Below are 14,126 nucleotides of genomic sequence, written 5' to 3'. Positions count from 1 at the left end.
CCGCCACCGCTCGCAAGCCCAGAAGAGCCTTCGCAGGCAGCAATCCACCTTGCTGCTATGCTATGCCTTTCCTGCCGCTCGCCGGAACCCACCGCCACCGCACCCACCGGAAGCAAAGCACCACCTAGTACTAGTACTACTACTTCCTGCCCCTGATGCCTATGGCGTCCGACCGCCCCTTGGAGGCCTTCCTCGCCGCCGCCCGCGGCGCCATCGCCCATTTCCACCTTCCCATCATCCACATCCCTGGATCCAATCCCAATCCCAAGCAGCACAAGCAGGAGCCCGAGCCCGACTGGCTCCTCCACCTCCACCTCGTCGTCTCCAACTTCCTCCACAAGCCCCTCAGGTGGTCATTCGCCAGATGCTTCCGCGCCGACGACCCCAAGCCTAAGCGTCGGGGAGGCAAACACTCGCGGCCGCTCCGGGACCGGGAGCCCAGCGCTGCAGCCGCCGGCCCGCAGCAGCAGCTGGAGCTCCTCCTCTGCATTGCTTTCGACGCCTTCTCGCACAACCTGCTTCTACTGGAGGATGCCTGCAAGCAGAAAGGCGCTGAATTTGGTATCGCCACCCAGCAGTTCCATCAATTTCAGATTCTCAGGAAGGTAATCGATGGAAAGAGGGCAGATTTCGACGGGTTCCTTTCCAACCTCGGTTTCGCGAAGGTTGGGGCACCTCCTCCCCCGGCAGCTATCATGGGCGCGTCCTCTGCCCCAGCACCGGTCAGCGACCAGGAGGGCAATGTTTTCCTAAACGGTAAACGCTAAACGAACGGCGACGCTCTGTTTAGCGTTTAGGCTGTTTAAACGCCGTTTAAACGGGTTTAAACGGGCTAAACGGTATGGTACTGTAGCATGATTTCTAGCAAAATAAATAACCATTTGTGGCATAAATTTAAAGTGGATAGAGATGTTTTTGCTTACCTTTTCTGAAGTAATATTGATGGCATAAATTTCAGCAAGACTAAGTACCTTTTTAGTTTTTACTAACCTTTTGTGAAGTAAACATGAACCTTTTGATGTCCTCGCATCTTGAGATATGTACCTCAAAAGTCAAGTGTTTCGATCCTGAGCCTGAAGAATCAAACGAACCTAGCGAAAATATGAATGGGCGGAGGAATTTGGACTAACAGGGCACAACGAAGTATAGAAATCCACAACACACTGAATGAATATAGAGAGAGAGACTTGGATATGGTTGAGAACTAAGACCGTTCCAACGCTTAGCACAACGGAGGCTATCCTAGGATTACCTGAGGAGACCAATTGGTGCCCAGATGAATGAATGGGCGGATGGATCTCGGGTCCGCACGACGGAGATCACGGCGGCGGCAGCGCACTCCGGAGCGGCGGGTGGAGGGAACGTCCCGTCGTCCCCGACGGGCTCGTCCTGGAGCTTCGACCTGGAGCAGTCGGTCTTCGTGGAGGAGGGCTGCGCCGCTGCCTAGCGCTGCGGAGGAGGGCTGGCGGCTGGAGAGTGCTGAGTGCTGGTTGGTAAGTGGTAACCCTATCTTGCTATCGGGCCAGCCCGCGAAACCAATTTTGGCCCATGAGCTAAACGGCCCACTAAACGGCCTGAACGGGGCAAGAAACGGTTTAGACGCCGTTCTGTTTCACCCGTTTCGTCAGTTTAAACGGGGCTTTGACCGTCTAAACGGGTCAACCGTTTATTCCACCGCCCAGGTCCTAAACAGAACGGGATGGCGTCGTCTACCGTTTAGACGGGTTTAAACGGCCGTTTAATCCCATTTAGGAAAACACTGCAGGAGGGTGGTGGTGGTGGTGGAATAGAGGACAGAGAGGAGGTGGACAATGCTAGTGCTACTGCTACACCACAGTCAGTACAGAAATTACCTGCTCGGCTGCTTAGCATTCCATTGTCCAATGTGGAGCGGCTGCGCTCGACACTATCTGCAGTTTCACTGATAGAGCTCATCGAGTTGGTCCCGCAGCTGATGAGCAGATCATCAACATCAGCAGATGGGCACCCAGACAAGAAGAAACTTTTCTCTGTGCAGGACTTCTTCAGATATGCAGAAATCGAAGGTAACATCATTTTCCTTTTTTCAATTGGGAGGTCTCCACCTTATCGTACTTCTTTCAGTATGTAGGCTGATGGTTTGAAATGGTCAATGCTTCATGGGTTTTGCCCTTTGGTACTAACCAATCGAGAAATCATTAGATCAACGACAATCAGTCCACACCGTAGAAGGCTGAAATCCTAGTTTCAATGTCATTGTATTTTACATAGTTTGACCACTGGGCTTCTTCAAATATGCAGATTCAGGATGTGCCATTTGCGTTTACAGTATACTGCATAAATCTCTTCTGAATCTGCATATTGTCAATAAAACCCATGCAAGAACAGGGCGGTATACTTCCTTGAGAAGTGAACAACATTATCATACCACTTGATCTAGAAAATGTTGGTGCGCTACCATCAAAGATATGCCTATCAGACATTGTCATTAACCCATGCAAGAACAGGGCTGTACTGTCATATTATTTTGTCAGACTATTCTTTGTGATCCATCATACAATTTTCAAACTCGGATTCTAATTTGTGAATATACTGAAGTTACTTATGAAATGTTGCTCTTTGTATGTGTTAGTTGTGGCACGAGGCGATATTTGCAATAATATTATGCTGCTGCAGGGAAGCGGTTCTTTGAGGAGTTAGACAGAGATGGTGATGGCCAAGTCACTCTAGAAGATCTCGAAATTGCAATGAGGAAGAGACGGTTACCTAGGAGGTATGCTCGGGACTTCTTACGGCGTACCAGAAGCAACTTTTTTTCAAAATCGATTGGCTGGAAGCAATTTTTATCCTTGATGGAACAGAAGGAGCCAACCATTCTCCGAGCATATACCATGTTGTGTTTGAGCAAGTCTGGAACACTTCACAAGAATCAAATTTTGACTTCCTTGAGAAGTGCAGGCCTCCCGGCCAATGAAGATAATGCTGCTGCCATGCTACGGTATCTTAATTCAGATTCAGAAGGATCAATCTCATATGGCCATTTCCGCAACTTCATGGTTCTACTTCCTTCAGAACGCCTTGAGGATGATCCTCGGTATGTTTGTGGCATCATGTTAGAAGAAACGGACGTTCTGCATTGGCTTTAGTGAATAGTGACTACGCGATTGGAAATAATCACCAATTCTTACTAGGTTTCAGCATTATCAGGTGCTTGATTTGCCATCTTACTTTCTCTTCACTTAAAAAATGCATTCAGGAGCATTTGGTTTGAAGCTGCTACTGTTTTTTCTGTTCCCCCACCTGTTGAAATATCGACTGGAAGTGTTTTGAAGTCTGCTTTAGCTGGAGGCCTTGCTAGTGCACTCTCCACCTCTCTGCTGCATCCTATTGATTCGATGAAGGTACTGTAGCATGCTTGCTTATACCGTTTTTATTCAAACAAGTGATTCAATAAAGCATAGTTAGGAGCTTTCTATGTGCAGTATCCCTCTTGAACTCTTTTTTTATGACTATGATTGCCCATCACGATCGTATATATGCCAATGCATTAGAATGTAATCTTGTGGATTAGTATAGGATGACAGAATTTCAGTCTGCTGACCAAAATATCCAAAATTCATTTGCGTTGCGTTATCTTCTGTGTTGTATCAGACCCGTCTCCAATCATCTACGCTCTCATTTCCAGAGCTCATTTCAAAGCTTCCACAAATTGGGCTTCGAGGATTGTATCGAGGTTCTATCCCAGCAATTCTCAGCCAGTTTTCAAGGTGTGCGCTATTCCATTGTTTATATGCAAAATCTGTTGTAGGCTGTAGAAACTAGAAACCAAATCATGCCATTTTTGCAGTCATGGTTTGAGGACAGGGATCTTCGAAGCAAGCAAGCTTGTATTAATTAATGTCGCTCCAGCACTTCCAGAGATTCAGGTACATTTTACTACTACACTAACACCTTGTAAAAAATTCGCCTCCTCTATGGCCCTGTTTGTTTCCGATTATAATCAGCTTATCGGTGGAAATAAGCGATAATCCCACCAAACGCTTCGCTTATTTTTGCTTCTGTGGTAATCCGCTTCAGAGATTTGAACTACGAGAAGCGAGAAAATCTTCGCTTCTCTCGGCCACGCTTAGATTATAGGGTTTTTTGGATTCCTGCCATTACAATTCTCCGACTTTGGAAGAATGCCAATACTTTTCATGTTATTTGAAACTTGCCATTTAAATTTTGCAAACCTCACAGACCTGCCCTGATCTACGCTTGCTACGTCTCTGGGCCCACTGTCAGGGCGCGTTTTTGCGTATGCGGACCGTATTGCCCCTCCTCTTCTTCTTTAAACCGTCCGGTCGGCTCGAGCCGACCCCACTCGCCTCGCCTCGCCTCCTCCTCCCCAGAATCGTCTTCTCCCATTCCCCATCCCTGAGCAAACCACCGAAACCCTGACCCTAGAGATTGACGGCGGCGGCGTGATTCGCGGCGGCGATTGAAGGCTTCCTCGACAAGGACTGGCGGCAACTGAGAGGAACCCTAACCTCGCATCAATCGGCGGGGATGGAGGCACCCTGATGGTGGGAAGCGCCGGCTTGGCGCCGCCATGCGCCTCCACTGGTGCTGCGGCGATGGGGGACAGCGGTAGCAGGTACCCAATCTGCATTCTTCTATAGTCTAGTTGACGATTTAGGCGTCTGATTTGCTTTGTGCACGTTGTGTTGATTTGGGGATGAATTTGACTTTACTTCTGCCTAGGGATGGGATGTTTGCGGTAGAGGTAAAAGTCGAAGGGTTCATGCTTAAAGACGCTAGTGGTAGAAAATCATACACAAAAGGGCGAGTTTTCAAGTGGGATGTTGAGTATGGGTCACTGACGTTAGACTTGCTGTTGAAACATCTGGCAACCGAGTTGAATCTATGCACTGACCAGTTACCCACTGTTTGGTTTTATGACAAAAGATTGAATGAGGATACCAGACTAGCTGATGAGATACAAATGATTGATTTGTTTGAAATGTATAAGGAAGAGATGACATGCCAGGTTGTAGTAGGTGTATTTGATAGATCTACTTGTCAGGATCATGAGTTTGATGAACTGGAGCCTCTCTGTGTGATTCCTCCTGATGATGCACCTGATGATGCAGCAGTTTTAGGCACTCATGGCATTCGTAAAGCACCCACTAGATGTCCCACTCAGCCTATAGTCAGGCCAGCTGCTGCTCATGAAAATTCAGAGGCAGCTGATGAGGTAGAGTGTGATAGAGAACCAGATATTTTTGACAACGAAGAAGAATATGTGGGACTTGATGATGAGGCCACATATGCTGAAAATCCACAGCCACCAGAGTTTGCACATCCACAGCCATCTGACAATGCTAACTCTAATGCCACCGATGATCCTGATGTTGATTTTGTCCATGTCGAGGCAGAGGTGGATGATGCTGATCCTGACGAGGTCACTGTATTGCATGATCCTGAGAATCCCAAAATTGTGAAAGGGGAGCTGTTTACTGATATCATTGCATTTAGGAAAGCCATAAGACATTATGCTGTGAAGACTGGATTTGAGTTTGCTACTGCTGGTTACAAAACTGACAAGTCAAGGTTCATAGCAAAGTGTGCAGCAGAGGGATGCCCTTGGCGCATACATGCTTCCACCATTTTTGATAAGAAAACTGTACAGGTACATATCATTCTGTCCTTTGGTACCCATTTCTTTACCCTTTTTTAACATCTAACATTTTTGTCTTGCTTTGAACTGTGTTGTAGATCAAAGTGCTGCCTGCTCCCCACAATTGTCCTACCACCAAGCTAAGAGAAGGGAAAATGGCCAGTCAAGGCTGGTGTGCAGACAGGCTTGGAGAGTGGGTTAAGAATAACCCAACAAAGGGAGCAAAGGATGCAAAGGACAAGTTGGAGGGTGACTTTGGAATTAAGCTGAAGTACTCTAAAGCTTGGTCTGGTTTGAAGGTAGCCTTGGAGCAAATTCATGGTAAGTACGAAGAAAGCTTTCAACTTCTGTACAATTGGGCAGCACAACTAGAAATAAGTTCACCTGGAAGTAGAGTACAGATAGAGGTATAGAAGGTTGGTAAGAGGAATAGGTTCAAGAGGATATTTGTTGCTTTGAAGCCATGCATTGATTGATTCTTAGCTGGTTGTAGACCCTTTGTAGGAGTAGATGCATCTTTTCTTAATGGAAAGTATACTGGGCAATTGGCTTCAACAACAGGTGTTGATGGGCACAACTGGTTGTATCATATTGCTTTTGGGGTGTTTGACGCGGAGAATGAGGACAATTGGACGTGGTTCCTAGACAATTTGCACAGTGTCATAGGAGACCCTCCAGGTCTAGTGATATGTTCAGATGCTTGTAAAGGGTTAGAGAATGCTGTTGGGGCTGTTTTCCCCAATGCTGAAAACAGGGAGTGTGCAAGGCACATGTACAAAAACTTCATGAAGTACTACACGGGAGACGTTTTCATTGATCACTTGTATCCTGCTGCAAGGAACTACACAGAGGGCATGTTCAAGTGGCATATGAAGAAAATCTATGAGTTTGCTCCTGATGCAATAGACTACCTGCAGCAAAAGCATCCTAGGATATGGTACAGATGTGGCTTCTCTGAGCATAGCAAATGTGATTACTTAACTAATAATGTATCTGAGAGCTTTAATGCTCAGATCAAGGAATTCAAAGGACTTCATCTCCATGAGCTAGCTGACAGGATTAGAGAGCTCATAATGGAGAAAAGGTACCTAAGAAAGAAGCTGGCACAGAATTGGGGAGATGGAATCCTACCTGGTGTAATGAAGGACTTGAACCTCAAAAGCAATAACCTCAAAATTGTTAAGGTTAAAGTTAGTGATGATGACTTCGCAGAGGTGACACTGCTGGATGATTGGAATAACCAGAAAAGACACATAGTTGATCTGAAAAACAAGAATTGTGGATACAGGGAATGGCAGGTAACTGGCAAGCCATACAAGCATGCCTTGGCGTGGATACTGTCCAACAGAGGTCTGCAAATTGCTGATTTTGTGCATGAATGTTACTCAGTTGCAAAGTTCAGAGCAGCTTATGAAGGTAGAGTTGAGGCAATGCCAGACAGATCCCAATGGCCAGAAGTTGATCTTGGATTTAAGGTTTACCCACCTTTGCTTGGAAGAGCACCAGGAAGGCCGAAGGTTCAAAGGCAAAGGGGATGCCTAGAGAAAAGGGCCACCAAAAAGAAAGTCAAATGTTCAAGGTGTCGAGGTTTTGGTCACTTTGCCAAGACATGCAAACTTGAGATGGTTGGAGAGGATGGAGAAACAGCACCAACAAAAAATAAAAGGTAATCCTTGCTCTAAATTATTTAGGATGCATTTTTTGCTATAAATCATGGGTTAAGTCATTGCTGTAAATCCTGTACAGGAATAGGACTGAAGACACAGCTGGACCATCATTTGTCAAAAAGAAGAAGCCATCAAAGAGGAAGAAGACCCCTAAGAAGAAGAAAACACCTGCCAAGAAGAGACAGCAAAGGGATGCTGCTCCTCCTCCAGCCAAGGTAGTCAGAAGCTTGATGGACCTAATTTCTGGTGATGGACACTAAAGTTCATGCTGATGGACATATTTGATTTTGGAACTGTGAATTGGAGCTGTGTGTGCCTATCATGGCCTGTAATGCTTGAAACCTAGAACAAGCTTTTAAAGCTCCTAATGCTTTTGTGTGTGCCTGTCATGGCATGTGTTGCTTGTGAACTTGAACAAGCTATTTCCCTGAATTTCTGTATGCTATTTCGCTGTCAGTTTCAATTCGCGGTCAGGTTGAACTTGAAATTCTGTGTTGCTTGTTAACTTGAAATTGTCATACCCATGCATACAATAGCATTCATTCAAGGGTTACCCTTCATTCAATATCTCTGTTCAAATTTTCATACAACTGCAAAGATAGAGGGCTACCTAATTGACTAGTTCCAAATTATCACAGTTTGCTAACAATACAACCCAAAGCTACACCTAGACAAACTGCTGCTATCACAATAGATTCCGATTTCAACCTCTGCATTTGCACCTTCAGATCCCACAACCCGTCCACGGCACTGTCAACTTTCAGCTTCAGTGCATCTAGCTCTTGCTTCATCTCCAAAATGCGGTCATCACAACAACCACCAAGGTCTCCGAAGCTGGGAGGGATCGACTTCTTCCAATGAGCTGGAAGTTCCCCTGGGTTGCGCAAGTAAGCAGCATATTGCGCCTCGGACATGATGACGCCGCAGGTTGTTGGGTCATCCTGCATCACATTCAACCCTAGCGGCATGAACACCAAGCAAGAGACCCGAATTTGCACACAAATTTAACACAAAACGACTTACTTTGATGTTGTTAGGGCACTTCACGAAGCTTTGCCCATAAGTTTTCGGCTACTTGCTGACGATCCGAACCAGCTCGATGCGGCAACCAGGGCAATCCACAAGTGCGGGCAGCGGCGGGCTTTGACCCGGCCTCTGCGTCGAGCTGGAGCCGGTGGACGGCGGCCGCCAGATCTCCTTCGAACTCATCCTCGACTAAGCAGCCGCCAAATCTTGGAGGCCGTCGGCGGCGAACCCGGCGAGGGGAAGAAGGCAAAGACGGCAATGGCGTGCGGGAGAAGAAGGGAGAAGGGGAGAAGACGAGTCTGGGGAGGAGGAGGCGAGGCGAGGCGAGTGGGGTCGGCTCGAGCCGACCGGACGGTTTAAAGAAGAAGAGGAGGGGCAATACAGCCCGCATACGCAAAAACGCGCCCTGACAGTGGGCCCAGAGACGTAGCAAGCGTAGATCAGGGCAGGTCTGTGAGGTTTGCAAAATTTTAATGGCAAGTTTCAAATAACGTGAAAAGTAATGGCATTCTTCCAAAGTCGGAGAATTGTAATGGCAGGAATCCAAAAAACCCTAGATTATAAGCTAAGCGAAAACAAACAGGGCCTATATCAGCCGTGCAGGCCCAAGCGCACCTTATAAAACTCATGATCGAACTTTTTAAAACCTCTTAATAGTAACAAACTTTCTCATTCTCTATTACCTCAAATGCTATCCACAAAATTGATTTTCGGCAAGCTCTTCAATACAGCATGCTTTTATGGCAATTTGATCAATGTAAGCTCATCAAGTGAGCTACCTGTTCTTGTAAAATTCAGGCTAACTTCTATTCATGGTAGAAAAGCCTGTGTAGCTTAAAAAGGGGAGTTAGTCCATCTGTACAACCCTCTTACTTGACATCTGTGTTAGCAAGGCATGTATGCGTATATTGCGTGTGGGCCTGCGCTCTGGCTTGTATAGCCGGCCAGCCCTGATTTGGTTAGGGATAGGAGGAGATCGTGATTGGTTCTATTTCTATAAACCTTGATCTCCTTACCCCTATATATTGTACACCTATCTCTCAATCAATTCAATCCAATATTTCCACGCAATCTACATTTCTTTCAATCTGATCAAGGACAGAAATCTGTGATAATTGTTGTGCTTACAGAAATTGCTTGATGATCTGCCTTTTCTTCCATAGGTGCAATCAATGGCTTCCTTCTGCAGCACAGTCCTGGGTACTGCAGTCCGTATCCCTTGTGAGGTTCTCAAGCAGCGTTTGCAGGCTGGAATCTTCAACAACATAGGGGAGGTGATTGTTGGCACCATGCGACAAGATGGCCCAATGGGATTTTTTCGTGGCACTGGGGCCACACTTTGTCGTGAGGTTCCTTTCTATGTTGCTGGAATGTGCCTCTATGCAGAAGCTAAGAAGGTACCCCGAATTTGTTAATGATTCTTTATTTTCACCACACCTTCGAAATGGAATTTCTTGACGTATATTGTTAACTTAAAATTTTACATTTGCGTGCCTTTGGCATTATTTATGCTTATTATCTGTTCTATCAATTTGAAAAATGCCATGCCTCTGATTGCAAAAGGCAGCGTAATGGGTTTTTCTTGTATAAATATGTAAACATCTGAATGACTAGAGTTATTCATTTGTTTTGACACATTAGAGTAGATGCCAAATGGACCAGAGCTAAGGGTAGAACTTTTGATACTGTTACTAATTATAGTCAGTTCATTATGTTTATCATTGCCACTAGAATGCATTTTGGTTGTAATTTCGGGATGGTAGTTACATAACATCTGGGCGCATGTCTCAATGTTGATAATGATGGCCTTGGTTTTGTAGGTAGCGCAGCATGTTGCGAAGTGGGACTTGGAACCATGGGAAATTGTAGCAGTTGGAGCATTATCTGGAGGACTTGCAGCAGTTGTCACCACTCCCTTTGATGTGATGAAAACACGGATGATGACTGCCCCTCCAGGCACACCAGTGTCTATGCAGATGATAGTCTTTTCCATCCTTGGAAGCGAGGGCCCCCTTGGCCTGTTCAAGGGTGCGATCCCTCGCTTCTTCTGGATTGCTCCTCTCGGAGCAATGAACTTTGCAGGCTACGAGCTTGCAAAGAGGGCAATGATCAAAGATGAGAACGAGTCCAGAGGGTCTACACAGGAGAAGAAAGCCACGGTGGGTTCCAGAGATTGACCTCCGTTCGCCTGGCTAACATTGTGGTGCACGCAAAGAAACTGAAGCCATGCAACACAAGTTTTTCTGGCCATGTTGCAGAGAAGCAATAGAACATCTGGCTTCCTTCATAATACATGTATTCAGTTCTAGGTTGCTACATTTTTTCTCCCTCCTCTGATGAAAATTTGCCGAATTTTAATTTCAGTAGGCCTTGGGATGGCTGTATAGTACAGTAGATGAAAAAAAAGGGCTAGAGGGTAGAGGCACATGCTGGAGCTGTTGTTGTTTTGCTGGACAGTACAGCTGGCTTCATGTTTGTCGTTTGACAATGATCCATAGCTGTTCTGCTGTAAATTCGCTGTTGTACTCACTCTGATGACCATTTGGCTTGGAATTCGTTGAAGTTTAAAAAGGCACAGGTTTGTGTTGTATGAAAATAGGTAGCTTAATAAGACGCCAAGCACGACTTGTGTTTGTGCACCCCTAACAAACATTGTTGACCTTGGACTTGTCGACCGATGGGTGATGACCATGTCCAAGAAGCAAGTCTCTTTCTCTCTCCAGGAAGCTCCGCCCAGCTTGCACGGAACGAATTCCATTCCATTGGATGGAGGCGATCGAGCTCTCCAGGGCAGCTGGAGTCATGTTTGGAATTCGATTCAGCTTCAGCCATCAGGTGAGATGATCCCTCCATCAGATTTCATCAAGAGATAAATCCATGCATGTAAGTATCGAGAAAGTTCCAACAAGAGACCTTGTTCTTCTTGTTAGTTACGCATCATAAGTTGTATCTTCTTGTTATTTCTTTTGGAAAAAGAGAGATGGACAAGTTGTGGATTGTATATATAATTATATACAGTCCTGCAGTATTGCAGATTTACAGTTCCTGACCACTAGATATACAGTGAAATTCGTGATCCTTCGTAGCAGAACTAATCATTATACTGCATATATATATGTTCATCAATCGAACTCAAGCAGCTAGCCCCTTCTCTGCAAAATTGACAAGTCAACCATTTCTTCCCTGTACTGTGCTGCCCTTGATTATTATTCATTCATTCACCATGCATGCAGAAATGAATTTCCTGTTTACTTGCAGACCAATGCCAATTCTCATCAGCTAGCTAGATAAGATGGGCAGTTCATCGGGTGGTGATCCTGAACAGAAACATGGCGAGCAGCATGCAGCAGGAATGATGATGGGGAACGGTTCAGATTCATACAACGATGACGCACCATCTGAGGAGTGGCAGTCGAGCTCGCCTTCGTCCACCCGCCAAATGCTTTCCAGACGACGACGTTTCACTCCGGTGGCCTTTGTGAGGAAGATCGACTGGGGCTCCCTGTGGGACAAGGCCAAGGAGTGGATCAGGAGCCCCATGAACATGGCTCTGTTGGTGTGGATCGTCGCCGTCGGGGTGTCAGGGGCCATCCTCTTCATGGTGATGACCGGGATGCTCAGCCGCGTGCTGCCGACGAAATCGCAGAGGGACACATGGTTCGAGGTGAACAACCAGATCCTGAATGCTCTCTTCACTCTCATGTGCCTCTACCAGCACCCGAGGAGGTTCTACCACCTGGCGCTCCTCTGCCGGTGGAGAGCCGGCGACATGCTCCAGCTCCGGCAGGTCTACTGCAAGGACGGCACCTGCAAGCCCGGCGAGAGGAAGCACATCACGGTGGTGGTCCTGCTGCTGCACCTCAACTGCTTCGCGCAGTACGCGCTGTGCGGCCTCAACCTTGGGTACCGGAGGCCGGAGCGCCCCGTCATCGGAGTCGCCCTCACCATCTCGGTGGCCATCTGCGCGCCGGCGGTGGCCGGGCTGTACAACAACCTCAGCCCTCTCGGGAACGACTACGAGGCCCAGGCAGAGGACGACGATGAGGAGTCCTCCTCCTGCAATGACAACAACAACATGAACAATAATCCGCAGCAGCTGCAACGGAAGAGGAGGAAGAGCGAGGACGACGAGCAGCAGAGCAGGGAAGAATCATCATGGGCGGGCGGGCTGCTGGATGTGTGGGACGACATGTCGCTGGCCTACGTCTCCGTGTTCTGCAGCTGCTGCCTCTTTGGTTGGAACATGAGCAGGCTCGGCTTCGGCAACATGTACGTCCACATCGCCACGTTCCTGCTCTTGTGCCTGGCGCCCTTCTTCATCTTCGACCTGGCGGCCATCAACATCGACAACGAGGACGTCAGGGGCGCGCTGGGCCTCGCCGGCATCTTCCTCTGCGTCCTCGGCCTCCTCTACGGCGGCTTCTGGAGGATCCAGATGCGCCGGAGGTTCCGTCTGCCGGCGAGCCACGCCTGCTGCGGCAAGCCGGACCTCACCGACTGCCTGCACTGGCTCTGCTGCTACCCGTGCGCTCTGGCTCAGGAAGTCCGCACGGCCGACACTCTGCTTCCTCCAGCTGCAAGACCAGTAGCATCAATCAACGATCATAGGGTGGTCACTGTGCCCCCTTCACTGTCAGTTATACGTACTACATAATGACATCTCAAAGTCTACACTTTCTTATGTTTCTAATAGACCGAGAAGAAAAAAAGTAGAATGATTTCAGTTCAAATTGGTAAACTGAGAAAAAGAATCACTAAATATAGAAAAAAAGTAGAATGCACCAATATAAATTCTAAATTTAATATTTCTGTCATTATTAGTATATTATTTATGTATTGTTTATATAAAAATAATACCCACGATATGTGATAAAAGAGATAAGAATACCAATTCACAAATAAATGGTTCAATTCACATATGGAGGACCAGCGAGAACGTCCGGATCAAGATGGAGGCCCAAACCAATTCGACTTCGTTTCAGTTTTGGACTCCAGGAACAGTCCGTACTAAAACGGACGCCCAGGCCGCTGGTCCTTCACACCTCCAAGGTCTTCTCCACGCCCTTGATGGTCCTCTTCTTTGTTCCTAAGTACAATTAAATCATTAGGTAGCAATCTATTCTCAAATTCACAATAAACATTACTTAGGAACGAGCTCACCTGTAAATTCAATTGTCGAGTGTGCGCGCGAGTAATTGGACTTTGTATAGCAACTTGAGGAGTGTCGTTTGTATCCGTAGGAGTGATGTCCTCATCAGGAGGCTTGGATGGCCTGGACCGAGCCTTGGCTCGGGTGGCTAGCACTCCAGGTGTGGAGGCTGCCGACCCGCATTCGAGCGTCGCTCAACGCGGGTTTTCCCACGGGTGCTGAGGCGCGCGTGTGTGTGAGTGAGTGAGTGCGTGTGGTGTGAGCAGGGTTTACAAATCTGACCGGTCCGGTCAAACCGCCGCCCTCCGGTTGCGGTTTACCGGACCGGTTTGACCGGAAACAGGTGGAAACCAGTTGAATTCAAATCCAAATTCAAAATCGCATGTGCAACCGGTTCCGACTGGTATACCGGCCGGTTTGACCGGTTTACCGGCCGGTATGACCGGTTTGGGAATTTTTTATTTTTTTGAATTCAAATTTGAATTTTGAATTGGGGCCGGTAGACCGGTTTACCGGCCGGTTTGACCGGTTTAGGAATTTTTATTTTTTCGAATTCAAATTTGAATTTTGATTGGGGCCGGTTTGATACCGGTCCAAACTGTAACCGGGCCGGACCGGTTTGACCGGTAACCGGTCAAACTAGACC

General features: G+C 47.1%; 3 protein-coding genes across 4 annotated transcripts; all 3 read left to right on the top strand.

Annotated features, from left to right (window-relative positions):
* Positions 1 to 11: 11 nt before the first annotated feature.
* Positions 12 to 10,927, top strand: LOC120685471 (calcium-dependent mitochondrial ATP-magnesium/phosphate carrier protein 1-like). The gene is made up of 8 exons (XM_039967419.1): positions 12 to 734; positions 1,766 to 2,045; positions 2,656 to 3,073; positions 3,236 to 3,380; positions 3,631 to 3,746; positions 3,827 to 3,905; positions 9,495 to 9,728; positions 10,152 to 10,927. The coding sequence occupies exons 1-8, from the start codon at positions 156 to 158 to the stop codon at positions 10,506 to 10,508; spliced, it is 2,208 nt and encodes a 735-aa protein (XP_039823353.1). The 5' UTR covers positions 12 to 155; the 3' UTR covers positions 10,509 to 10,927.
* LOC120685473 lies at positions 1,766 to 13,069 on the top strand. 2 transcript variants are annotated; one of them, XM_039967422.1, is made up of 9 exons: positions 1,766 to 2,045; positions 2,656 to 2,752; positions 2,841 to 3,073; positions 3,236 to 3,380; positions 3,631 to 3,746; positions 3,827 to 3,905; positions 9,495 to 9,728; positions 10,152 to 11,166; positions 11,590 to 13,069. In XM_039967422.1, the coding sequence occupies exon 9, from the start codon at positions 11,624 to 11,626 to the stop codon at positions 12,983 to 12,985; it is 1,362 nt and encodes a 453-aa protein (XP_039823356.1). In that variant the 5' UTR covers positions 1,766 to 2,045; positions 2,656 to 2,752; positions 2,841 to 3,073; positions 3,236 to 3,380; positions 3,631 to 3,746; positions 3,827 to 3,905; positions 9,495 to 9,728; positions 10,152 to 11,166; positions 11,590 to 11,623; the 3' UTR covers positions 12,986 to 13,069. The 2 variants fall into 2 exon arrangements, with proteins under 2 accessions (XP_039823356.1, XP_039823355.1); XM_039967421.1 differs by having other exon boundaries at positions 2,656 to 3,073.
* Positions 4,009 to 7,792, top strand: LOC120685475. Its single transcript, XM_039967423.1, has 3 exons — positions 4,009 to 5,650; positions 5,737 to 7,304; positions 7,385 to 7,792. The coding sequence occupies exons 1-2, from the start codon at positions 4,697 to 4,699 to the stop codon at positions 6,049 to 6,051; spliced, it is 1,269 nt and encodes a 422-aa protein (XP_039823357.1). The 5' UTR covers positions 4,009 to 4,696; the 3' UTR covers positions 6,052 to 7,304; positions 7,385 to 7,792.
* Positions 13,070 to 14,126: the final 1,057 nt, after the last annotated feature.

This window comes from Panicum virgatum, chromosome 8N (genome assembly GCF_016808335.1).
Source record: "Panicum virgatum strain AP13 chromosome 8N, P.virgatum_v5, whole genome shotgun sequence".
Classification (NCBI taxonomy): domain Eukaryota; kingdom Viridiplantae; phylum Streptophyta; class Magnoliopsida; order Poales; family Poaceae; genus Panicum; species Panicum virgatum.
The sequence above is the reverse complement of the archived record's forward strand: the minus strand, read 5'-3'. Positions and strand labels throughout refer to the sequence as shown.

Coding starts and splice junctions, on each gene's coding strand:
- LOC120685471 (XM_039967419.1), top strand. CDS start 156: ATGCCTATGGCGTCCGACCGCCCCTTGGAGGCCTTCCTCGCCGCCGCC. Junction 3,381..3,630: donor ATCCTATTGATTCGATGAAG/GTACTGTAGCAT, acceptor GTGTTGTATCAG/ACCCGTCTCCAATCATCTAC. Junction 3,747..3,826: donor ATTCTCAGCCAGTTTTCAAG/GTGTGCGCTATT, acceptor CCATTTTTGCAG/TCATGGTTTGAGGACAGGGA.
- LOC120685475 (XM_039967423.1), top strand. CDS start 4,697: ATGAATTTGACTTTACTTCTGCCTAGGGATGGGATGTTTGCGGTAGAG. Junction 5,651..5,736: donor TTGATAAGAAAACTGTACAG/GTACATATCATT, acceptor ACTGTGTTGTAG/ATCAAAGTGCTGCCTGCTCC.
- LOC120685473 (XM_039967422.1), top strand. CDS start 11,624: ATGGGCAGTTCATCGGGTGGTGATCCTGAACAGAAACATGGCGAGCAG.